General features: G+C 42.3%; 1 protein-coding gene across 1 annotated transcript; it reads left to right on the top strand.

Annotated features, from left to right (window-relative positions):
* The first annotated feature begins 2,755 nt into the window (after positions 1 to 2,755).
* On the top strand, positions 2,756 to 20,448 carry LOC139646523 (protein PALS1-like). The gene is made up of 17 exons (XM_071522422.1): positions 2,756 to 2,892; positions 12,845 to 13,150; positions 14,021 to 14,198; positions 14,744 to 14,844; positions 15,274 to 15,381; positions 16,408 to 16,485; positions 16,599 to 16,739; positions 17,024 to 17,185; positions 17,365 to 17,442; positions 17,590 to 17,773; positions 17,887 to 17,958; positions 18,098 to 18,169; positions 18,474 to 18,641; positions 18,731 to 18,820; positions 18,964 to 19,076; positions 19,456 to 19,566; positions 19,676 to 20,448. Exons 2-17 carry the CDS (start codon positions 12,962 to 12,964, stop codon positions 19,850 to 19,852), a joined length of 2,022 nt encoding a protein of 673 aa, XP_071378523.1. The 5' UTR covers positions 2,756 to 2,892; positions 12,845 to 12,961; the 3' UTR covers positions 19,853 to 20,448.
* The last annotated feature ends 210 nt before the right edge of the window (positions 20,449 to 20,658 follow it).

Raw genomic sequence — 20,658 nt, 5'->3', positions numbered from 1 at the left:
CCAAGTCAGTCTCAAGTGTTTAGGCACAGGTCTCAAGTCTAAATGTAGAACACCAAGTCAAGTCAGGACAAATCAAGAGGCCAGTATCAATTCAATATACAAAATATCTAGGACTTTTCAATGCAATGTTGTTCCAATAAGATAAAAACTTGAAGTGCATCATACACAAGATCTTTTGTCAAGACTTTAGAAACCTTTTCAAGTTGTCAAAGTCGAGTTCCAAGTCACCAGAACCCAAGTCAAGTCTCAAGTCTTCTCTTCATGCATCAAGTCAAGTCTCACGCAATTAAAACTGTGACTCGAGTCCAGGTCATGTGACTTGAGTCCCCACCTCTGCTTCTCAGGTATCGATAGTCAAAGCCTTGCGTCTAAAATAGGACAATCAGCAGAAAAGCCTCCATGCTGGATAATGCAATCTGGCACAAGGCGAGCGAAGAGTTACATTATGTTCATGACAGATACAGATGTTGACAAATGGATTTGAAGAGATTAGATGGTCTAAGCCAATGATTCTCAACCTTTGTCATATCAAGGACCCCTAATTTAGTCCACATTAGAGCCACAGACCCCCATTTGATGAGATTTTGTCTCTCAAACCCAAATCTGAGAATATTTTTTATTGATAGATATGATTTTGTGCAGAATTCCATGACTATCTGTATTGTAGGTAGAGAGATAACAGAGAAACTATGATCAAAACAGTCATTCTTCTACATTCTCTAATTGTGTTAACTTGTTGTAAATGAAATAATGCTGAAGTTTAACGATTCATCAATTTGCTGGGGACCCCCTGGACCCCTCTCAAGGACCCCTGGTGGTCCCCGGACCCCACGTTGAGAACCACTGGTCTACACTGTTACCTGGCCGACCTGAGGCTATTTATTCCCTGGCCTCCCCGTTTTATCAGGTTGTAAACTCAACAAATTGAAACATTCAGCCAACTCTAGTCAACACAGAACAAAGATGAAACATGTTAGAATTTACAGCAGCTATAAAAAATAAAAAAAAGACCCTTGACTTTTTGCACATTTTCTTTTGTGACACAATTAGTTTAAAATACATATTTGGGACTTTTGTTCTAAAGTCTACCAGAACCAAAGATATGAAATTAGAGTGATTCTGAATAGAAAATGTCACTAATTATCAGAATGAATATGTTATGACGTGTTTATTTCCAGTGAGAGGGCGAATATTTTTTCAAACTAGATTTTTCTGGTTTAGACTTTCATACTTTTGCATACATTTCTTCATTTCTTTGATTAGAACCTGCATTAGAGTCCTGCATAGATTTAAGGCCAAATATCCCAAATAAATTATGTATTATGAGTTGGGGTTTTTTTTGCTTTTTTTGCACAAGAAAATATTTTTTTTGTTCATCAAATATGGATGAATCTATTTGCCTTTGTTTACTTTACTCATATGATTCATGCACCTTGCTAGAAATGTGGGGTTGTGACAGATTTTGCTATTTTTTTTCATGTAGTGTTACAAAGGCAAACTCCCTATGGCTTTTAGTTGTTGTACATTCAGCACACAAGTTTTTCCATGGCTTTGGAAATTGGGTTTAAATCACCTATCTGCTCTAACAGCACCCTCTTTTGGTCCCAAGACAACATTCATTTCCCTTTTTATTTCACATTTATTCCCTTGAAAGACTGATACTGTCTTTATTATGACTGTATAGTTGTTTTATTGCTACTATTATATGCTTTGAGTATTTTAAGTGTTTTATCTGTTCAACATATCTTTCCTTTTTTCTGAAAAATCCGTAAAAAAAAAAATGTAGTGACACAAAACATGTAATTTCTGCACAAATGACAACCAAACCCCAGTAGGATAGTTTTATGTGTTTATAGCTTATTTCAGGCTTTCTCAACCTTGAGAGTAGGCCCCAAGGAAAATTCCTCATCCAAGTAAATAATAATAATAATAATAAATAATAAATAATGACATATAGTATAAATAATCATAATAAACATCAGAAGATATTGAGGTAAATTCAACTGTTGTTTCTCCCATTTTTTCTGGAAAGATACATCTTTGTTGATTTAAAGTGTCTGAGTGTATGTTTTTCTGTCATGATACTCTGAAATGAATGTGCCTTTTGGGGAAATAAGTCATTCATACATAGTATTGAAGTAGATATTGTAATGTTTAAGCAGGTAAAACATCCCTTTCATCAGAAATGATTTTCAGAAACCTTTAATGATCTATGCATTATGAGATGTGCTTTTTTTTATTTTAGCTTATTTGGAATTATATCACCAATAATAATAATAATAATAGTCATGTTAACATGTATTATTATTATTAGAAATAATAACATTAGTTATATAGTACTTATCTTAACACAGACTAGAAAGTAGTCACATAAAAAACACAACATAGCATAACATATGGCATAACAAATAATTATTAATTATTATTCATTAGTTATTTATTAAATATTAATTAATAAAGGGGACAAAAGAAATAATAAAAAACGTAACAAAAAAACTACGATAAAAGATTGCATTAAAGCCGGTCCATGAAAAACAAACTTTAAAAAATTAAATAGCAAAGCTGATTCCACTGTACAGTGGTCGCATGTTGTATTCCATTGATGTAGCAACGTCTTTGATTGGCTCAGAGAGAATTCCTTTCGTGGCTGTATCCAATCACCATCATTGTTTCATCTAGAGCGGGGCACTATGGCTCCTCCCCCCGTCTGGAGTTGGAAATGACAGACAGACAGAGGGAGAGGTCTGCTGTTTCTGGATAAACTAGCTACTCTGTCCAAGTGAAGCTGTTCATTTGAAGAAGAAAGCCCAAACTGCGAGTGGGTGGATTAAAATAATACAGTTCCCAATTGGATTTAGCAAAAGGAGTGCTGGGACAGCGCAGAAACAGAGAGTGAGTATTCCTGTGTTTTCGGTCTGGTCTGAAGTGGCTTTGTTATCAACAGGTAGCTGCATGAAGGAGCTAGCTGGCTAGTTAGCCGCTAACATTAGCCTGCTAACGTCAACTAAAGCAAGTTAAAGTTGGTAAGTAAAGTTAGTTCATGAGTCAGGGTGGCTAATTGCTAAACTGTTTTACCAGCTCTAGACACTTTCTTTCCACTGAAAATGAAGCTATTTAACAGCACAGCTACTTGTTGGTTACTTTGATAGTAGAGCTAACCAAAACAGTCACTTCTCTAGCTAGCTGTCACTCCACCCTGCCAAATATTGAAATAAATTGTACACTGCTAGCAAGATAAAGTTAGCTATTTAGTTAACACTTCATAATACAACCTTTGACATGAGTGAGTTTTTTCCATTGAGGACGCCGTTTAGTTTGTGTTTAATTAACTTACGTTAGCGAATAATTTACCCCACGTTAACGTCAACTGTTTTTAATCATAATTCGTCTGAAGAATAGGAAGCTAGTGTGACAAAATAATGACAACCAGTGCCTGTCAGGTGTACAGTCGTTGTCAAGATTAGCCCCGATGCGTGACTCCGCTCACAAATCTGGCAATTTAAGGTGGTCTTGCTTATCGGCACACAACTAGACCCCCTAAAACGTGACTAAAAATCGTCTCTGAATCGTTGGGACGCACTTTTCCATTCGGCATACATATAATCCACCTAGCACAACTTAATTTCAACAAAATAGCAACTATTGGAATTGTTTTACCCTGTTTGCTACCGCCTTCCACGGTGTATTTTGCTGGAAGAAGATTGTGGAAATAATAACTGGAATTCTTATTTTAATAAATGGTCCTTGGTGGATTATATCTATGCCGACTTGAAGAATAACTCCATGCGATTCAGGTATGGTCTTAAGTCATGTTCTAAGTCTTAATTTATGTCCTTTCGCCGATAAGCAAGCAACTTTAAACTGCCAGATTTTTGAATTGTCACTCCATACAAGACAAAAGAGAACGGAATGTATCGGGGCCGAGGCCATGTCAACATAAGATAAATACTATTGCAGCTAAAACAGGAGTATCTCAGGCGACTAATCAGGATTTGGTTTCTGTGGGTGATGGATGGATATCTGTTTTCCTGTGTTCGACTTCTGGTTTCAAATCCCTTACAGATTAGTCAGGTTTCAGAAAGTTAGACAGAAAACTGTCATTGTCCCTCCTGTAGCTAAATGTCTTGATATCACACAACTAGTGATGTAAAGTAGGCTATTCCTAGGCTGCCCGAACCCCATAGCCTCTCTGACTGATTCTCTTTAGGCTGCTCCTCACACTTGAGTCTGGACTCAAGGTGAAAACCCTGCTTTGTGTTTCTCCGAGGCTTTCTCAGATCTTATTATATTGGCTGGGATGTAGGTGGGAGAGAAGAGAGGGGCGGATATACAGATAAAGTGATGTGGGGACGGAGGAGGGGAAAGGCTAGCATGCCACCTAATCACTACACTATCAGTCACTATCTTCAACAGTGCTGCAGTTGAAATCGGCCAACATTTCTGAACAGTCTGACCTTTTCAATGTCACAATGTCACACCTCTGTGCCTGAGGCTGTCAGCAGTGACTTTGACGATAACACTGTGCTGCTCTGGCAGTTTATCTGTCACATTGTCATGCTTTTCCCAGAGTTGTAGCTGCTAATGAGGCCAGGGTGTGTGTGTTTGTTTGTGTGTGTGTAATAAAGGGAGGCTTATAGTCTCAGTGCCGTTGAACAAGGCACTGAACCCCCCCCCCCCCCCCCAAGCAGTAAACTTGCAGTTACTTCCCAAGCCTTCACAAAGGTTTCATGGTTGAAAACTCTTGAAGATCCTCCAACAACATTTATTAGCAAACATATGACTGTAGGAACCCATACAATCCCTGTATCAGAACAATACACCATTGGAACTGATAAGGAAGCAATATAAGAGAATATTTCCTTAAAGTCAGAAAAAGTCTAGGTAAACTAGCTCAATTTCATTGACCCAGAGGTGATCGACCACAGATAGGCCTATATCACTTAATAAAACATGACAATTTGTCTAATGGAAGCTGCCGTTGCCATAGAAATTTTCTGTTTGGTGACTTGAAAAAGATGGTTTGTCAGGAGTGGATGTATTTTTGCTTAGTTATTGTTGTAGCAAACGTTGATCAGATCAAACTTTATGGATAGGGCTGTTATAGCAAGTAGTAATAGTAGGCCTATATGTCAAAGAAAAATAGGACATAAAAACAATGGAGAAAATGGGGGGCATAGAAACATACACAACCGACAATTCTAACACGTAGACATATTAACTAGAAATAAATGACTAAAAATGTAAAAAAGCCTGGACTCCAACATTAACAGGATGTACAGTAGCAGCAGTAGTATCAGTAGCAGCAGAACCTATTGAGACAGGGCAGTCGGATTTTGGGAACACACACTTGATGGCCAGTTGGATTTAAGAAACACACACTTGATGGACCAGTTGGATTTAAGAAACACACACTTGATGGACCAGTTGGATTTTTGGCACACACACTTGTAGGGCTGCAACTAACGAATTTTCATTGTCGATTAATCCGTCGATTATTGTCTGGATTAATCGATTAGTTGTTTGGTCTATAAAATGTCAGAAAATGGTGAAAGATGTGGATCAGTGTTTCCCAAAGCCCAAGATGACGTCCTCAAATGTCTTGTTTTGTCCACAACCCAAAGATATTCAGTTTACTGTCATAGAGGAGTAAAGAAACCAGAAAATATTCACATTTAAGAAGCTGGAATTAGAGAATTTTGACTTATTTTTCTTAAAAAATTACTCAAACCGATTAATCGATTATCAAAATAGTTGGCGATTAATTTAATAGTTGATAACTAATCGATTAATCGTTGCAGCTCTACACACTTGATGGCCAGTTGGATTTAGGAAACACACACTTGATGGACCAGTTGGATTTAGGGAACACACACTCGATGGACCAGTTGGATTTAGGGAACACACACTTGACAACCAGTTGGATTTGGGGAATACACACTTGACAACCACTTGGATTTGGGGAACACACTCTTACGACCAGTTAGATTTAGGTAACACACACTTGATGACCAGTTAGATTTAGGGAACACACTTGACAACCAGTTAGATTTAGGGAACACACTTGACAACCAGTTGGATTTAGGGAACACACTTGATGACCAGTTAGATTTAGGGAACACACACTTGCAGGAGAAAGCTGTAAAAATCTGTCCCTCAATGATGATACTCAACCATTCACCATGTTGTTTTAGACAACTGGACTTCATGTCCCTCAGCAATTAGGCTGATTTCCTCATGTCCTTTTTCTTATTCTTTCTGCGTGGTAATAGTTTAACAACTTCCATTAGCTATGTTCACTCAGAAATAGGTTGGTTTTCCCAACTTTTTGTATTTTCTTTTGGTTCGGGTTAGGGTTAAATCGGTCTTGAATTCAATTCCAGGTAGGTCTTAAACTTTTAAACTTGGCTTTCTGAAACATAGCCTGTACACATTGGAAAGTGAGTAATACCTAAAAGATCCCCATGAAACTTGGGATTGCTACATGTCAAACCTGTTCAGCTGCTGTTGCAATGGGATGTTTTGTGGGAAAGTTAGATTCTTGCACTGACAACTTAAAACATGTATAAATGCTAATTCAAGTTCCACTTAGTGGCATGGGCTATATATGTTCCTGAAGAATTGTTACAATTTGACACACAGTAGGTTTTCGTTGCGTTTTGCTTTTGTATGCCAGAGCTTGTGGGCTGTGTCTTTATGATATTAAAAGAAGGTGGAGTATTTCTTATGTTAACTGGCATATCTGTCACTGGTTGATATGTTTACAGGCTGGGACTTGAAGTTGGGTAGCTTGTAGCAATGAACTTGCCTAACTTAGTAAATGACTATAAACACAGAAGTACAAACAGGTATTCCTATGAGATACTCTTTATTGTTCTCAACAGCAACAAACAGGCCTAGCTTTTTTCATATTTTTTTTCATGTTTATTTTTTTAATTCAAGTTTTTACAGTGTGAAATTACATTTAATGATAATCAAGCTTGGAATAGACACTTTTCTACAGTTCTTTATATCACACTGGAATAAAACCCCAGTAAGCTGTGGGCATTGGTTAATATCTGTGTTTGCAGTGCAAAACACTGAAATGATTATTACTAGTTTTTCTAAATTTTCAGTGATTTTTCATATATAGTAAAATAATATATTTTACCAGGATATTGCTGCTCATGATGAATTGAAAACATGATACCTGCCCATGCCTAGACTTGACTATGAAAAGGTTAAGGTTGGAAATGTTTAGTTTGTTTTACTAGATCTTAATCTCCAGTGAAAATAGTTGAAATTCCCTCCCCTACAGTTGGCTATATTGTGCATCTCTGACAGGCCATCAGCCTGGCCACTGAGCTACAGGTGCATTTTATTTACCGCTCTAAAACTCCTTAGTTGGGATGGGAATGCGTGTGAATCTGATGTAAGAGCTATGACAATAAGTATGTGAAACTGATGCACTGAAACTCTGGACTGACCTTTAGTTAGGCTGGACTACCAGGTATGAGGTCACATCACCATGGTGACAGGGTCAAGGCTGACTTTTATGGACACAAACACACACACGCACACACACACAGAGTGAGCTAGTGAAGCAGAGAGGTGAGGACGGGCACGTTGGGCTACAGGCCAGCAGAATACAGAAGTCCTCTGTTCTCTGGAATGCTCTCTCTCTCTTTCTCTCTCTCTCTCTTCTTCTCTCTCTCTCTCTCTCTCTCTCTCTCTCTCTCTCTCTCTCTCTCTCTCTCTCTCTCTCTCTCCCTCTCTCTGACCTGGTCGGGAACCAAAGTTAGGCTGCGGCAAAATTAAAATGTGTCACCAAATTAGGGTTCAGGCCAATATTGGCCTTTTATTAAAAATCGGGTATCGGCCAGTCAATGTGGTCCACCTCTGATATGATGGAGGTTCCTCCCTGACCACAGCTAAGTTTCTAGCAGGGGAAACACTGAATACTTGTATAATTGTTTGGGGCATGAAAATTGTCAAATTTAAAGATCCTGAAGATTGACACAAAATGTTGGCTATCGGCAGCTTCCATCTAAAAATATCGGCCCATATTAGTCATATCCTACCCCAAATTGTTGTAGAGAAAAAGCTGACCGCTACTGGATGTAATAGGGCTGATACAGTAACCACATTACTGCCATTCTGCAGTATTTGAAGACTTGGGGTTTGGAAAGTTAGCACTGCCATTACTAACAGAACTCCTGTTTTTATTCTCTGTTTTCCCCCTTTTGCAGGTTAACATTACAATGAACCAAACCTTAACTTTATTTTGAATAGGCCTAATACTTTTGTTCTCTATCTACTTTGCTCCTTTATAAGATGCAACATACTTTTTTCAAGAATTGGTTAGTTGTTATGCTAATTTTGGTCATATTTCATGCTGTCTGAAGACCCAAACAAAGAACTTTATTACAATATTATATACAATATCCTAATGTACCAACTAATACGATACCATTCCCATACAAGATACAACCACATTGGAGAATTAGACATGGGAGACAGAGCAGGTATGACATTTCTGGAGGTTGTGGTGGACAAACATTTTACAGACAAACATCACCACATCTTTTTTTTTTATTTTTATTTTTTATTCCACAAATGTGTTTTCAGAGCTATTTATCGCATAATTTCTTAACTCAACAAAACATTCCCGCTTTGTTGAGTAATGACGGAAACTGAGCTTATGCCTGTATTCCCCCTCTCTCTCCCTCACTTTCCCTCTTTTTCTCCCTGTCTGGTACAGGGTGGTACAACCCTTCTCAAGAATCTAGAAGTGTTTGTGTGTGTGTGTGTGTGCGTGCGTGTGTGTGCGTGGGCCTGTGTGCGTGTGCGTAACAGGAGATAAGAGCCAGCTCTGCTTCTGCTCCCCAGTGACATTCACAGTATACACACACACACACACTCTTAGATTCTTGACACCACCTCCTACTGCTGTTCTCACTCTGTGTCACACGATGTAGTTTGTTTACAATTGTGCACCTTGTACATACTCTCTCTCTCTCTCTCTTTCTTTGACTCTCTCTCTCTGTGTCTGTCGGCCGGAGCTGTCTGTTTTGTGTTTCACCGCATCCACCCGCTGAACATTCAGAAGGTCACTTTCACTCGAGCCATTTTGCGTCCTCACGTTTGTACCGGTGATCTAGGTTGCATTTGTCCTTTCCGTTTTTCCTGCCGGTGTGCGCACACAGTCGGCACAGGTGGAGATATGATGCTCATTTTCCTACCTTTTTGTACAGTATGAAAAACAACTTCCAAAGAGCGAGATAACTCATCACAGGCAACACGAAGCCTGTATTTGGTTTGGTCAGAGTTGCTGTTTTATCTTTATTTCATTGTGTGGGCCTGGAGTTTAGTGTTTTCATACAAGTGCATGCATTAGCCTATGTTATGCTCTGCTTCTTGTCAATCACCTGACAGCCACAGGAAGTAATGGAAGTGTCCGCCAGGAACATTTTCTTAGCATATCCTAGTAAAAGAATTGCATCTTAGTCCAGGCCAAATTTGCAAATAGGCCAATTTATTCAGATTGGTGTGAAAGCACCACAAATATCTACACCTAGTCCTATGTCACCTAGTCATGGTGAGTAAAATGTCAATGTTCTCGGTCATCTTAAAATTTGAAATTGTATTGTATTTCTTTACAGGGTATCATTGAATGCGCCATTATATGATAACATATTTTTTCAATCCTATCATGGTCAGTTCAGCAACAAATCAACAACAATAAAGGCTTTTCGATATTTTGATATCGCTGATAATGTTAAAATAATCATTTTAGTCCAAAACCAAATGCTTACTACGAAGGACACAAACAGCTGCTGCAAAATAGGTGCAGATGGAAGCTGAAGTAAAAGGGCAGCAGAATTTATCTTCACCAGGCAGGAAATACAGACCAGGCAGTAAACAGAGTCTGATAGCACTTAGAGTTCAATTGTAGTTGCAAGAAGTAGTGAATCACTGGAGGCTTTAAAATGTTCCCACCCTTCAGTGGAGGAGCTTTTTGTTTTCTACAGCTTTGCCTTGAACTTTTGCATCAGCTAGTAAGACACATGCACACCAGGGGGTAAGCTGTGGCGGCAGATGGTGTTGGGGCGGGGGTCCTCACATTAGGTCATAGCTTATCAACACTGTGTGTGTGTGTTTCTCTACCAGTGTGTAGTCCAACAGGTTTGTAGATAAAGGCTTATTTAGCTAAGTCACCAGTCTGAGGGCAGGGATCCAGTAGGAAACAGCTGCAGGTCTTCATCAGCCATAATACAGGCTTTTCCAGCCAAACTGGGTCTCAAAACCAAACATACCCCTCCCCCCAGCCCCCAACCCCTCCCCCCCCATCTACAACAAATTCAACCAGAAACGCTGATCGCCAAAAGGCAGCTTTCTTAAAGTATGGATCAGCACTCAAAGTAGGTCATGGTCCTGTTTCTGCTGGGTTTCCACATGATTGGAGAACTAGTGTGTTTTTAATGAGCCCCGAGGATGAAAAACTACATTTAGGCTACTCAGCTTAGATGCTGGGCGGCTGCTGCTGCTGCCGCTAAATGGCTGTGTTTACATGCATGGACAACCTCTTAACCTGGTTCAGTGTCCCAAATTTACTTTCTGGCTCACCTTCAGTATATCGGCCTATTCATTAAAATACATTTCTCATAGAAATACCCATTCCCATCCCTACCCATTCTGCTATTCGGTGTATAAAATCAGGTACTATGTTGTAATTTAAAACCTGCTCACTCACTGGTACAATGGATCGCATTTGCATTTAATCGGGAAGTGCAGCAGATTTGAAATTACATTAGAGCATTCTGAAGAATACCCCCCCCCCATTTGAATCATGACAAACCCAGTTAAGATGCCTGGCTTACTCCCATATTAAACGTGGCTGCGGCATGGATATATCTTCCCCTGCATGTAAATATACATAGTCAGTGCTATGGTTTAGTATCACATATTTCTTAGCAATTTCCAGTGGTTTGTTTTCCTTGCTCGAGGCTCCTGAATGAGTTTCAACATTCTGACTTTTGTCCCTGCAGTGTCTTGTGTTCTTCACAGTGATGTTAGCCGCTATATCTCTGTGCTGTTGTTGAGGGAGGCTGGATCTCCAGGAGAGCTGGTGAAATCCTCCTCCAGTCTTCCTCCAGTCAGTGATGTCTGAGCATCCAGACACTGACTACAGACCCCAGACTACGTATATTCAGACTTTAGGGGGGGGGTTTATCTCTGGCTCCACTCTCTCTCTCAGACAGAAAGCTTATCAGAGGCTTGCTTAGCTTCCACTCACCTGCTGCCCAGCCTAGAGTCTGTCTTTCCAGTTTTGGAGGCTTAACCCTGAAAAATATATAACTTTGATATCATATATATCTTAAGTGTCTAGACTTCAAGTCTTATGGGTGAAGCACGGGTTCAACCTATGGGTTTTTGAAGGCTGGTACTGGTATTTTTTTGGATTTAAGTAAACTAACTGAAAAGCTGCTACTCTGTCTGAACATGACAACAAGCTTTAGAAAAGAGGTGAAAACAACACAGTTGGTCTCATGGAAATCTCCACATAGCACACGCTAGTTTCAGGATTGGTTATAGGGTCTGACATCGCTTATTGCAGGTTTAAGGTAAAACTGGTCCAGCTTGGTTTATTTTGTGATTATATTGTTATCTCCAGGACATATTTGCCTTTAGTCTAGGCGTTCAAAGAAGCTCTTGACACTAGGAAGCTGTGGGCCAGTTTGTTGTGTTTATGTTATTGATATATATTGATATATTATGATATAAATCCTTAAGTGTCTGTCAGTTTTACATGCCAAATGTCCAATCCCCTTGTTCATTTTAAGACAAATTGGTGTTTACAGGTCTAATGCTGTAATACTTTAAAAGTACTATGAACATTGCAGTGCTTGTTCTCAGCGCTTCAAGGTGATAGGTGAGCAAAGTAAATAAGTCCAAATGTCCTGAGATAGTGCAAGGCTAGTGTGTTGTGATGGCTGTGACACACACGCACACATATACACACACTCCCCTCCCCCATCGATGGAATTTTGTTCCCAGGCTGCCTGGCATTCCTCACTGCTGCATCATGGGACCTCTGTTCTGTGTGTGTGTGTGTGTGTGTGTGTTTTGTGTGTGTGTCCACAGTCCTGCCGGTAAGAGATAGCATATCAAACATGCCGTTGTTGTTATTGTGGCACTGTAAGATAAGATATCCATCCATCCATCTCTCCACCTGTTTATTTTTACCTCCCTCGCTCCCTCCCATTCGTCTCTACCTTGCTTGCTCTCTCTCTGTCCCCTCCCTCCGTTCTCATATCTGTCCAACCCCGTCCTCCCACCTTTTCGCTCTATAGTCCTCTATCCTTCAAGTATGTGTGTGTGTGTGTGTGTGTGTGTGTGTGGGGCACGGGGACCTCCCAGCTGCTGACAAAGCCGTTGTCATGGATACGCGTGGTGGGTGGGGTGGGGGGGGGGAGAGGGGAAAAGAGAGGTAGAGATGACTGAGAGAGTGACTGCGTTTTAACCAGGCAGTCAGTGAACCCGTTACTCAGTAAACCAGTCAGTCACTAAACCAGTTAGTACTCAACTTGGTCAGCCTGTAAACCATGCAGTCACTAAACCAGTTAGTAAGCCAGTCAGTTGTTAAACTAGTGAGTAAACCAGTCACTCAATAAACCAGTACACCGGTCAGTTGTTAAAACAGTCAGTAAACCAGGTAGCCATTTAGTATTATGCTTTGCGTCTATGGCTGCCTCTTGTCACTATTTAGCCTCCCCCCAGTACACATTCACTTCCAGTTGATGTGGGGATGCACAATGGCACCAGTCAAACCAGCTCTATGATGTCATTTTCTTCCGTTCCTCCCCAGGTGAAGGTGTCATGGCCGCCCTGTTTGCTGAACTACCCTCCTAGACTGTTCCTGGTACTTGTATGTATATATATATATATACACACGCACACGCACACGTCCCTCCAAACCACACACATGACGACCTCCCACCTGAACGGCCACGTCGGGGGAGCTGGGGAGGGAGGAGGAGGAGGAGGAGGAGAGGAAGAGCTGCGGGGAGGACAGCAGCACCGGGAAATGGCCGTGGACTGTCCGGGAGAGCTGGGGAGTCGAACGCTGCCGGTGAGGCGGTCCGCGCAGCTGGAGAGGATACGGCAACACCAGGTACCTACACACACACACACACACACGCACACACACACACACACACACACACACACACACACACACGCACGTGTCACTTGTGTTTGATTACTGCCCAGCGTATTTCACTAGACGACGGGGCTGAATTTTTTTTTTTTTATAAAGTTGAATTCAGTTTTTTATCGAAAAACAAATTTACGTTTTCAAATATTTTTCATATTCTTATTTTCCAGTAATCGCTTAAACTTGGAGAGTAAGACAAAAATCTGGGTTAAAAAAAAAGTTATCAGTGGTAAAAATAGTAGCCTGCACAGTGCAATCAACAAAGTTAAATTCATTCTGTATATTTACATTTTTTATGTATTTTCTTTTTACATTTTGAAAAGTTTAATACTTTTGGTTTGTCGGGCTGGTATTTAGTTGACAGAATCTAATTATTATATGTAAGATTCAATGTAAGATTTTTTGAAAATGAAAATAGTCAATAGTTGCAGCACAACTAGGTGACATAGGCCAAGTTTCCATCCAAGCATTATTATTATTATTATTATTATTATTAACAAATGCCAATATCAGACCGAAAGTTTGTGCAGTTGTGTGATTTGTCTCTCCATTCTAAGTCATTCAGCTCACTATCTCTATGCAGGCGTCTAGTAATGTGACTAGAGATACAGTATGAATGAATATAACATACATAATTAATATGTATGAGAAGAGGCAAGGAAGCAGTGATTAGCCAAGGAACCTAAACAGGAGCGCTTGATTTGACACACATGGATTCAACGAAACGTCCATTTTGTAAGATTGGTAATCGTGGACACTAAATTCAAGATTATACACAATTCTACACTTATGTGATGATGCATGTGTGTGTGTGTGTGTGTGTGTTAGGAGGATCTTCGTCGTCGTCGGGAGGAGGAGGGTCGGCAGCTGGACCTGAACGCCTCTCTGCGCCTCAGGAAGCTTTCCCAGAATCCCCACGTCGGAATTGACAACCCCACGTTTCTAGTGGAGTCGTACACGCCGCAGCAGCCACCGCTAGATGGCCAGCACACACACACACTGCTGGGTAACGCACGTGCACACACACACACACACACACACACACACACTCAGTGGTGGGCAGGACCTGTAGTCATTCCTGTAGTAAAGCTCTCTGAGGGAGACGAGACAGAAGAGAGAGGCAACGTCAAAACTCGGAAATATAAACGGACTGAAAAATGGCTTCGACTGGAGAGAAGGAGGGGAGATGATGGAGAGAGAGAGAGAGAGAGAGAGAGAGCGGCAAGGAGGAGGAATGTAAGGAAGACATTTCTGCCGTCAGGGAGGGAATTCCTCAGGGAGGGAGGGAGGGAGACGAGAGGCTCTCGAGGGCGAGTTAATTAAAACTCTGTAAGGGAACTTAATGAGACACACACACACACACACACACACACACAGAGAGTAGACCTGAAGTCTTGACTACAAAATGAGATAACCTCCCTTCAGTAGTCAAAAGCCAGACAAGCAGTCTGCCTCATGCCATCATCCTCCCTTCCAGCACCAGTGAAAATAAAGATATGTAATTAATATGTTCAAGTAACTGACCTGAACGCGTGTGTCTGTTCATTCCAGAGTTGGAGGAGCTGCTGCTGTCGCTGAAGCAGGTCCAGGGCTGTCTGTCAGACCAGCAGAGTCAGAGCGACATAGAGCTGGTTCTTGCACTACTACACAAGGTAATATTAAGGGACTTAGCGGGGGAAAGAGCCTCGGGGTTCGTATGTGATTACAGCGCTGTTCGACCGGGGCGCTCCTGACCTCGGCTTTGCGAGGAGAGGGCAGTGTCGTCAGTGGAGCCTGAACCGGAATTTCACTGATCCCCCCCCCCTCCCCTCCCAGACTTGTATTCTTGGTTCTTTTTGGTTCTTCTTCTGTTTATGTTTTCCCAGGAAAGACCTTCCAGACTCCAGGTGTTCAGAACAGCAACTATAAAAGCTTTCATGAACTGGCTATAGGCTGAATCGATGTTGTGTTATATTAATTGGCGACAGAGACTAGCAAGACGGACATTTACTTATATGAAAATGTGGCAGATTATTACTTTATCATTGTACTGTCAGTGATCTAAATATGTAGTTTCTCCTGATGTCCTCTCTCCGGTCTAGTCTGATTTCCAGTCAGCGCTGAGGATCCATAATGCCGTGGCCACCAGTATGCACAGACCCTCTCCTCCATACCCACACACACAGCAAGCCCATCAGCTAGCAGTGGAGGTAACACACACACACACACACACACAGAGCTTTGGAGTGGGAATAGTCATGGATATCCCAGTTTCATTCAATTTGAGTTTTTAATGATTCAATGCTTTTATTGCTGCACCATGTTCGTTTGACAAAAGACACACACACACACACACACACACACAGGTCAGTGAGTGTGTAATAACGAGGCTGGAGACAGAGCCGCTCTGTTCCACATCAATTAGAGCTGAGACACTAATGCTTATGTGTGCACACTTACACATGTATACACACACATCCACACACCCGTTCCTGCCAACCCAACTCTTTTATCTGTGATCAGTGTCTTTTAACAGCATGTTACATCTCATTAGCAGACAGATACAGCAGAAGGGCTCATTTGAAGAATTAGAGCCTGTATAATACATGGTACTGCTCTAAAATATAGCTCAAACCTTTGACTTAATCGCACTGAGGATGCCAGAAGTGTCGGGATGATGGATCGATTTAGGAATGTAGTGAGAGCTGAAGCGTTACGGGCTGCCGGAGATCCATCTGATTGTTTGATTCGACTGAAAATCGTACACAAAATCCTCGATGATAGCGGGGTCAAAGTGAAGCCCGTATCTAGGAGTGTTAACACGATCAGCGCTGCGATTATTTTCTACCACAGTGTCGGGTTTGGCTAGCTGTCAGAGCTATTCATGTCTCATTTCAATGGAATCTCATTAAAGAGCGGCACATTATTTCTGCTCCGAGTCGGCATCTCCGCCCCCCGCCCTGCGCTTGGCTTTAAAAAATGGAAAGCTTCGGTTCATACTGTGCTTTTTCCATTGTTAACCAAGTAGAAAAGATGGTAAAAAAATAAAAAAAAGTTGGTCACAGCGGGCTCAAGACGCCCCGAGTTCAGGTCCAGCTCATAACTCTCTCTCATCTTACTATTAGATTAGATGGACCTTTTAATGATGGATGTAGGGAATTTGGGTCATTGCAGCAACAGTTGAATAGGATACAGAAAAGAACAAAATATGTTTTATGCTGTTGCCATGGTAACAGGTCCAGAATCTGGTCCAGTCCAGTCAGAACAAAGATGGACTCGAACTCGGCAACCTGCTGTCAGACACACATGTACAGGTACACACACACACACACACACACTTGCATTAGCAAAAACAGTGATTGCCATTGCCTCAGGTCCATGGCTGAGTTATCGTGTGTGTGTGTGTGTGTGTGTGTGTGTGTCGCAGGCATTGCTCCTGGCCCATGACGGCGCGGCGGAGAGGGAGATGCAGCCTGAACCGCTGCCGCCCCCAGGAGAGACCCTGACCCAGTGGGGAGGAGAGACGGTCAAGATAGTGCGCATAGAAAAGGCCAGAGACATACCACTGGTAAGACAAGCAGACACACACACACACACACACACACACACACTCACAGCAGGGGGGAAGAGACGGTCAAGATAACCCACATAGAGGCCAGATATTGACATCTATACTCACACTAACACATTAACAGTTGAGACAATGTGTTCCAGACATATAACGTATATTTAGGGTTAGGGCCATTTGCCAGGAAATTCTTCAAAACAATTTGTGTTCCAAGACTGGAAGCTGCATCAAAGGGTTGTGTGTCAGCATTTGCCGCCACTCCGCCATGTCTCTGCCTTCCACAGGGAGCGACTGTCCGTAACGACATGGACAGCGTGGTGATCAGTCGCATCGTTCGAGGCGGCGCGGCCGAGCGCAGCGGCCTGCTCACGGAAGGCGACGAAATACTGGAAATAAACGGCATCGAGATCAGAGGAAAAGACGTCAACCAAGTCTTTGACATTCTTGTAAGTGATACCCATCAGACACGAGAAGCGAAAGAGATCAGGGGAGAACGACGTCTAGACAGTTCTTTGATATACTGCTAAACAAACGAGCGTGAGTGAGTATTTCAATTTCATGATTCCGTGCTTCTCTCTCTCTCTCCGTGTGTGTGTGTGTGTGTGTGTGTGTGTGTGTGTGTCAGGCGGACATGCACGGCGTCCTCACCTTCGTGCTGATTCCCAGCTCTCAGAGCAAACCTCCTCCCGTCAAAGAGAGCGTGGTGAGTCGCGAGTCCGGTCCGCCGACCTACAACTGACCGAAGAAATAAACCGATAAAACCAAATGAAACTGTTTGTCTCTGGCTCACTGATCCAATTTGACTATAAGTTTATGCCCCTATTATTTCTCTCCCTTCCTCTCCCCCCAGGTCCACGTGAAGGCCCACTTTGACTACGACCCGTCAGATGACCCCTACGTGCCGTGCAGAGAGCTGGGCCTGTCCTTCCAGAAAGGAGATATTCTCCACATCATCAGCCAGACCGACCCCAACTGGTGGCAGGCTTACAGGGACGGAGACGAGGAAAACCAGCCGCTAGCCGGACTGGTACCAGGTACTGCTGCGTGTCTGTCTGTTTATCTGTCTTTAGGTACTTTTACTTTCAACTAATTGTAAGTGGCAAGTGTGAATGCTAAGTACTCTATATGATCTTTTTTTTTTCTGTAGGGAAGAGTTTCCAGCAGCAGAGAGAAGCCATGAAACAGACCATAGAAGAAGACAAGGAGCCTGAGAAGTCCGGTCAGTTCTCGCCTCTTCTAACCCTTTCATAACCCCCGGGACCCTCCTAGTCAAGAAGTCCTCATCAGCAGGTCCATAGGAAAGTCATTTATGAGTAAAGTCAGATTTTTCTTATACGGCGTCTCTTGTCTCCCTGCAGGGAAGCTGTGGTGCGCGAAGAAGAACAAGAGGAAGAGGAAGAAGCTGCTGTACAACGCCCACAGGAATGACGGTATGAATGTCTGTCTGCCTTCTGAGCAAACCTGGATGCCCAAACAATCAAGTTTTTTGATTTTTAGATTTCATTTTAGTTTGAAAATTGTGTCATTGGAGTCATTTCCATAAGTATGAGCACTTTCCCTTTTATGGTTTACTCTTTATGATGAACAATAAAGACACTAGTACAGAGCCCTGTGTGTACCCAGGACGTCTGAACTCTGTCCATCAGCTATAACAAAGTGGCCTTAAAACTATACAACACACGCAATGTCATTCAAGACCTTTACTGATTCCATCCTCTTCTCCCATCGGCCCAGACTTGGATAACGAGGAGATCCTGACCTACGAGGAGATGGCTCTGTATCACCAGCCGGCCAATCGGAAGCGGCCGATCGCGCTGATCGGCCCGGGCAGCTGTGGGCAGGCGGAGCTCAGGCAGAGGCTGCTCAACAACCAACCGGAACGCTTCGCCGGAGCCGTGCCTCGTAAGACTTGAACACACACACACATACACATAGATACATTAATTAGACCGCCTAATAAATGTGTGTGTGTGTGTGTGTGTGTGTTGCAGACACTACACGGAGTCGTCGTGAAGGCGAGCTGAACGGTAGAGATTACCAGTTCGTGTCCCGTCAGACTTTCGAGGCCGAACTGGCAGCTGGTAGGATTTCTGTTTTCGTAACACTTAAAGCATTCGATGTTTTTATTCGGTTTCAAGTGTCACACGGCGCTTGTTTTACTCCTTCCTGGAGCACCGGGCGGGGCGGGGCTTAACTCCCATCGCGTCTTTTGTGTCTTCTCCAGGCAAGCTGATCGAGTCCGGCGAGTTTGAGAAGAACCTGTACGGAACCAGCACAGACTCGGTGAGGCAGGTCATCAACACCGGAAAGATCTGTCTGCTCTGTCTACACACACAGGTTGGGATACAGAATACACACATACACACACACACACACACACGCTTAGCATGGCGGCATAGTGAGTAGAGAGACTATCCTATAACCAGAGGACCCAGGTTCACACACCAATGTCTGCAACAATCCAAGCTGCTGAAGTGTCCAGTAGTAGGATTATTTATTTATGTATTTATTTTTAGCTGATTGGTTATATTATACCATTATATAAATGTGCGGATTATCTGTGTTTCATATTGTTGATGTGTGTAATTAAATGGAAAAAGAGACGTTTTAAGCTATAGGTACATGGATTTTGGGGAGGCATCTGAAGTTAGAATTTGAATGTTAATGATCTCCTCTGTGTGTGTGTGTGTGTGTGTGTGTGTGTGTGTGTGTGCAGTCTCTAAAGGTGCTGAGGAGTTCAGACCTTAAGCCTTACATCATCTTCATAGCCCCGCCCTCCCAGGAGAGACTCAGAGCCCTATTGGCTAAAGACAACAAGAACCCCAAGGTACCGGTCCGTCCGTCCAAACTGTGCTTATATGCGGTGAAAGTTGAATATACGGACACTGCAATAACAATAACAATAATAATAATAATAATAAGCGTGTGGTCCGCAGCCCGAGGAGCTTCGGGAAATCATCGAGAAAGCCCGGGAGATGGAGCAGAGCTGCGGCCACCTGTTCGACGCCGTCATCGTCAACTCGGACCAGGACAAGGCCTTCAACGAGCTGCTGAGACTCATCAACAAACTGGACACGGAGCCACAGTGGGTGCCCTGCTCCTGGCTGCGCTGAACACACACACACACCACACACACACAATACACACACCGCTCACAGTAGTAGACCTGCAGAGTCCACAAACAGGACTGAAAACACTTTCTTACTCAATGCTGTGGGGATAATAGAGTATATACTATACCATACACACACGCACATAATTATGAGATATACAGAGCACATACAGTTTTTTTTCTAGAATGTACTGACATGGGGAAGGTCCCTGTTGTGGATCGACTTGACATGACAGACAGGAAAACACACTAAACTTGCCCTGGAAAAAGGCCTTTATTCTGATAGTGGTTTCTTTCTCATCATCTCAGTCCCTCGCCAGGCCAAAAATCTGAGCCCGGGACGCTGAGATGTTTATTTTGAAAAGTTGTACAGTCTTCTCAAGAAGTGCAGGGCCTCATTCATAAAAAATAAAATAAAAAAAAGTTCTCTGACTTTGCCTTTGACCTAATCTTACGATCATTTCAGCGAACAGGATTACAAAATATATCGAAATCACAGCATTCCAACCTTTGGCAATCATTAGCTTTTTGATGCGTTATAGACTGTTATGGAAAATCAATGTAAACTTCCGATTCTTTTTTTTTTTTTTTTTTTAATAAATAACAGGTTCAGCTTGACTTTGGTCCCGAGTGCAGAACTTGTATAAACGAAGCCTCTAGTAAGGAGTAAATGTGAAAATCTTTCATCACCGTGTGCCGAAATTGTTTTTTTTTTTTTTTTTTTTCTTGTTGCTGGAACAAAATGCAGATACCAATATACTGTATATGTATACCTGCTCATACACTGAGCTACAGCCTTCACATATC

This window comes from Centroberyx affinis, unplaced genomic scaffold (assembly GCF_046629955.1).
Source record: "Centroberyx affinis isolate AG114_WGS23_722 - 3 ecotype Tasmania unplaced genomic scaffold, CSIRO-AGI_Caff_v1 ptg000985l_1, whole genome shotgun sequence".
NCBI lineage: Eukaryota > Metazoa > Chordata > Actinopteri > Beryciformes > Berycidae > Centroberyx > Centroberyx affinis.
This window is presented reverse-complemented; position numbering and strand designations above follow the sequence as displayed.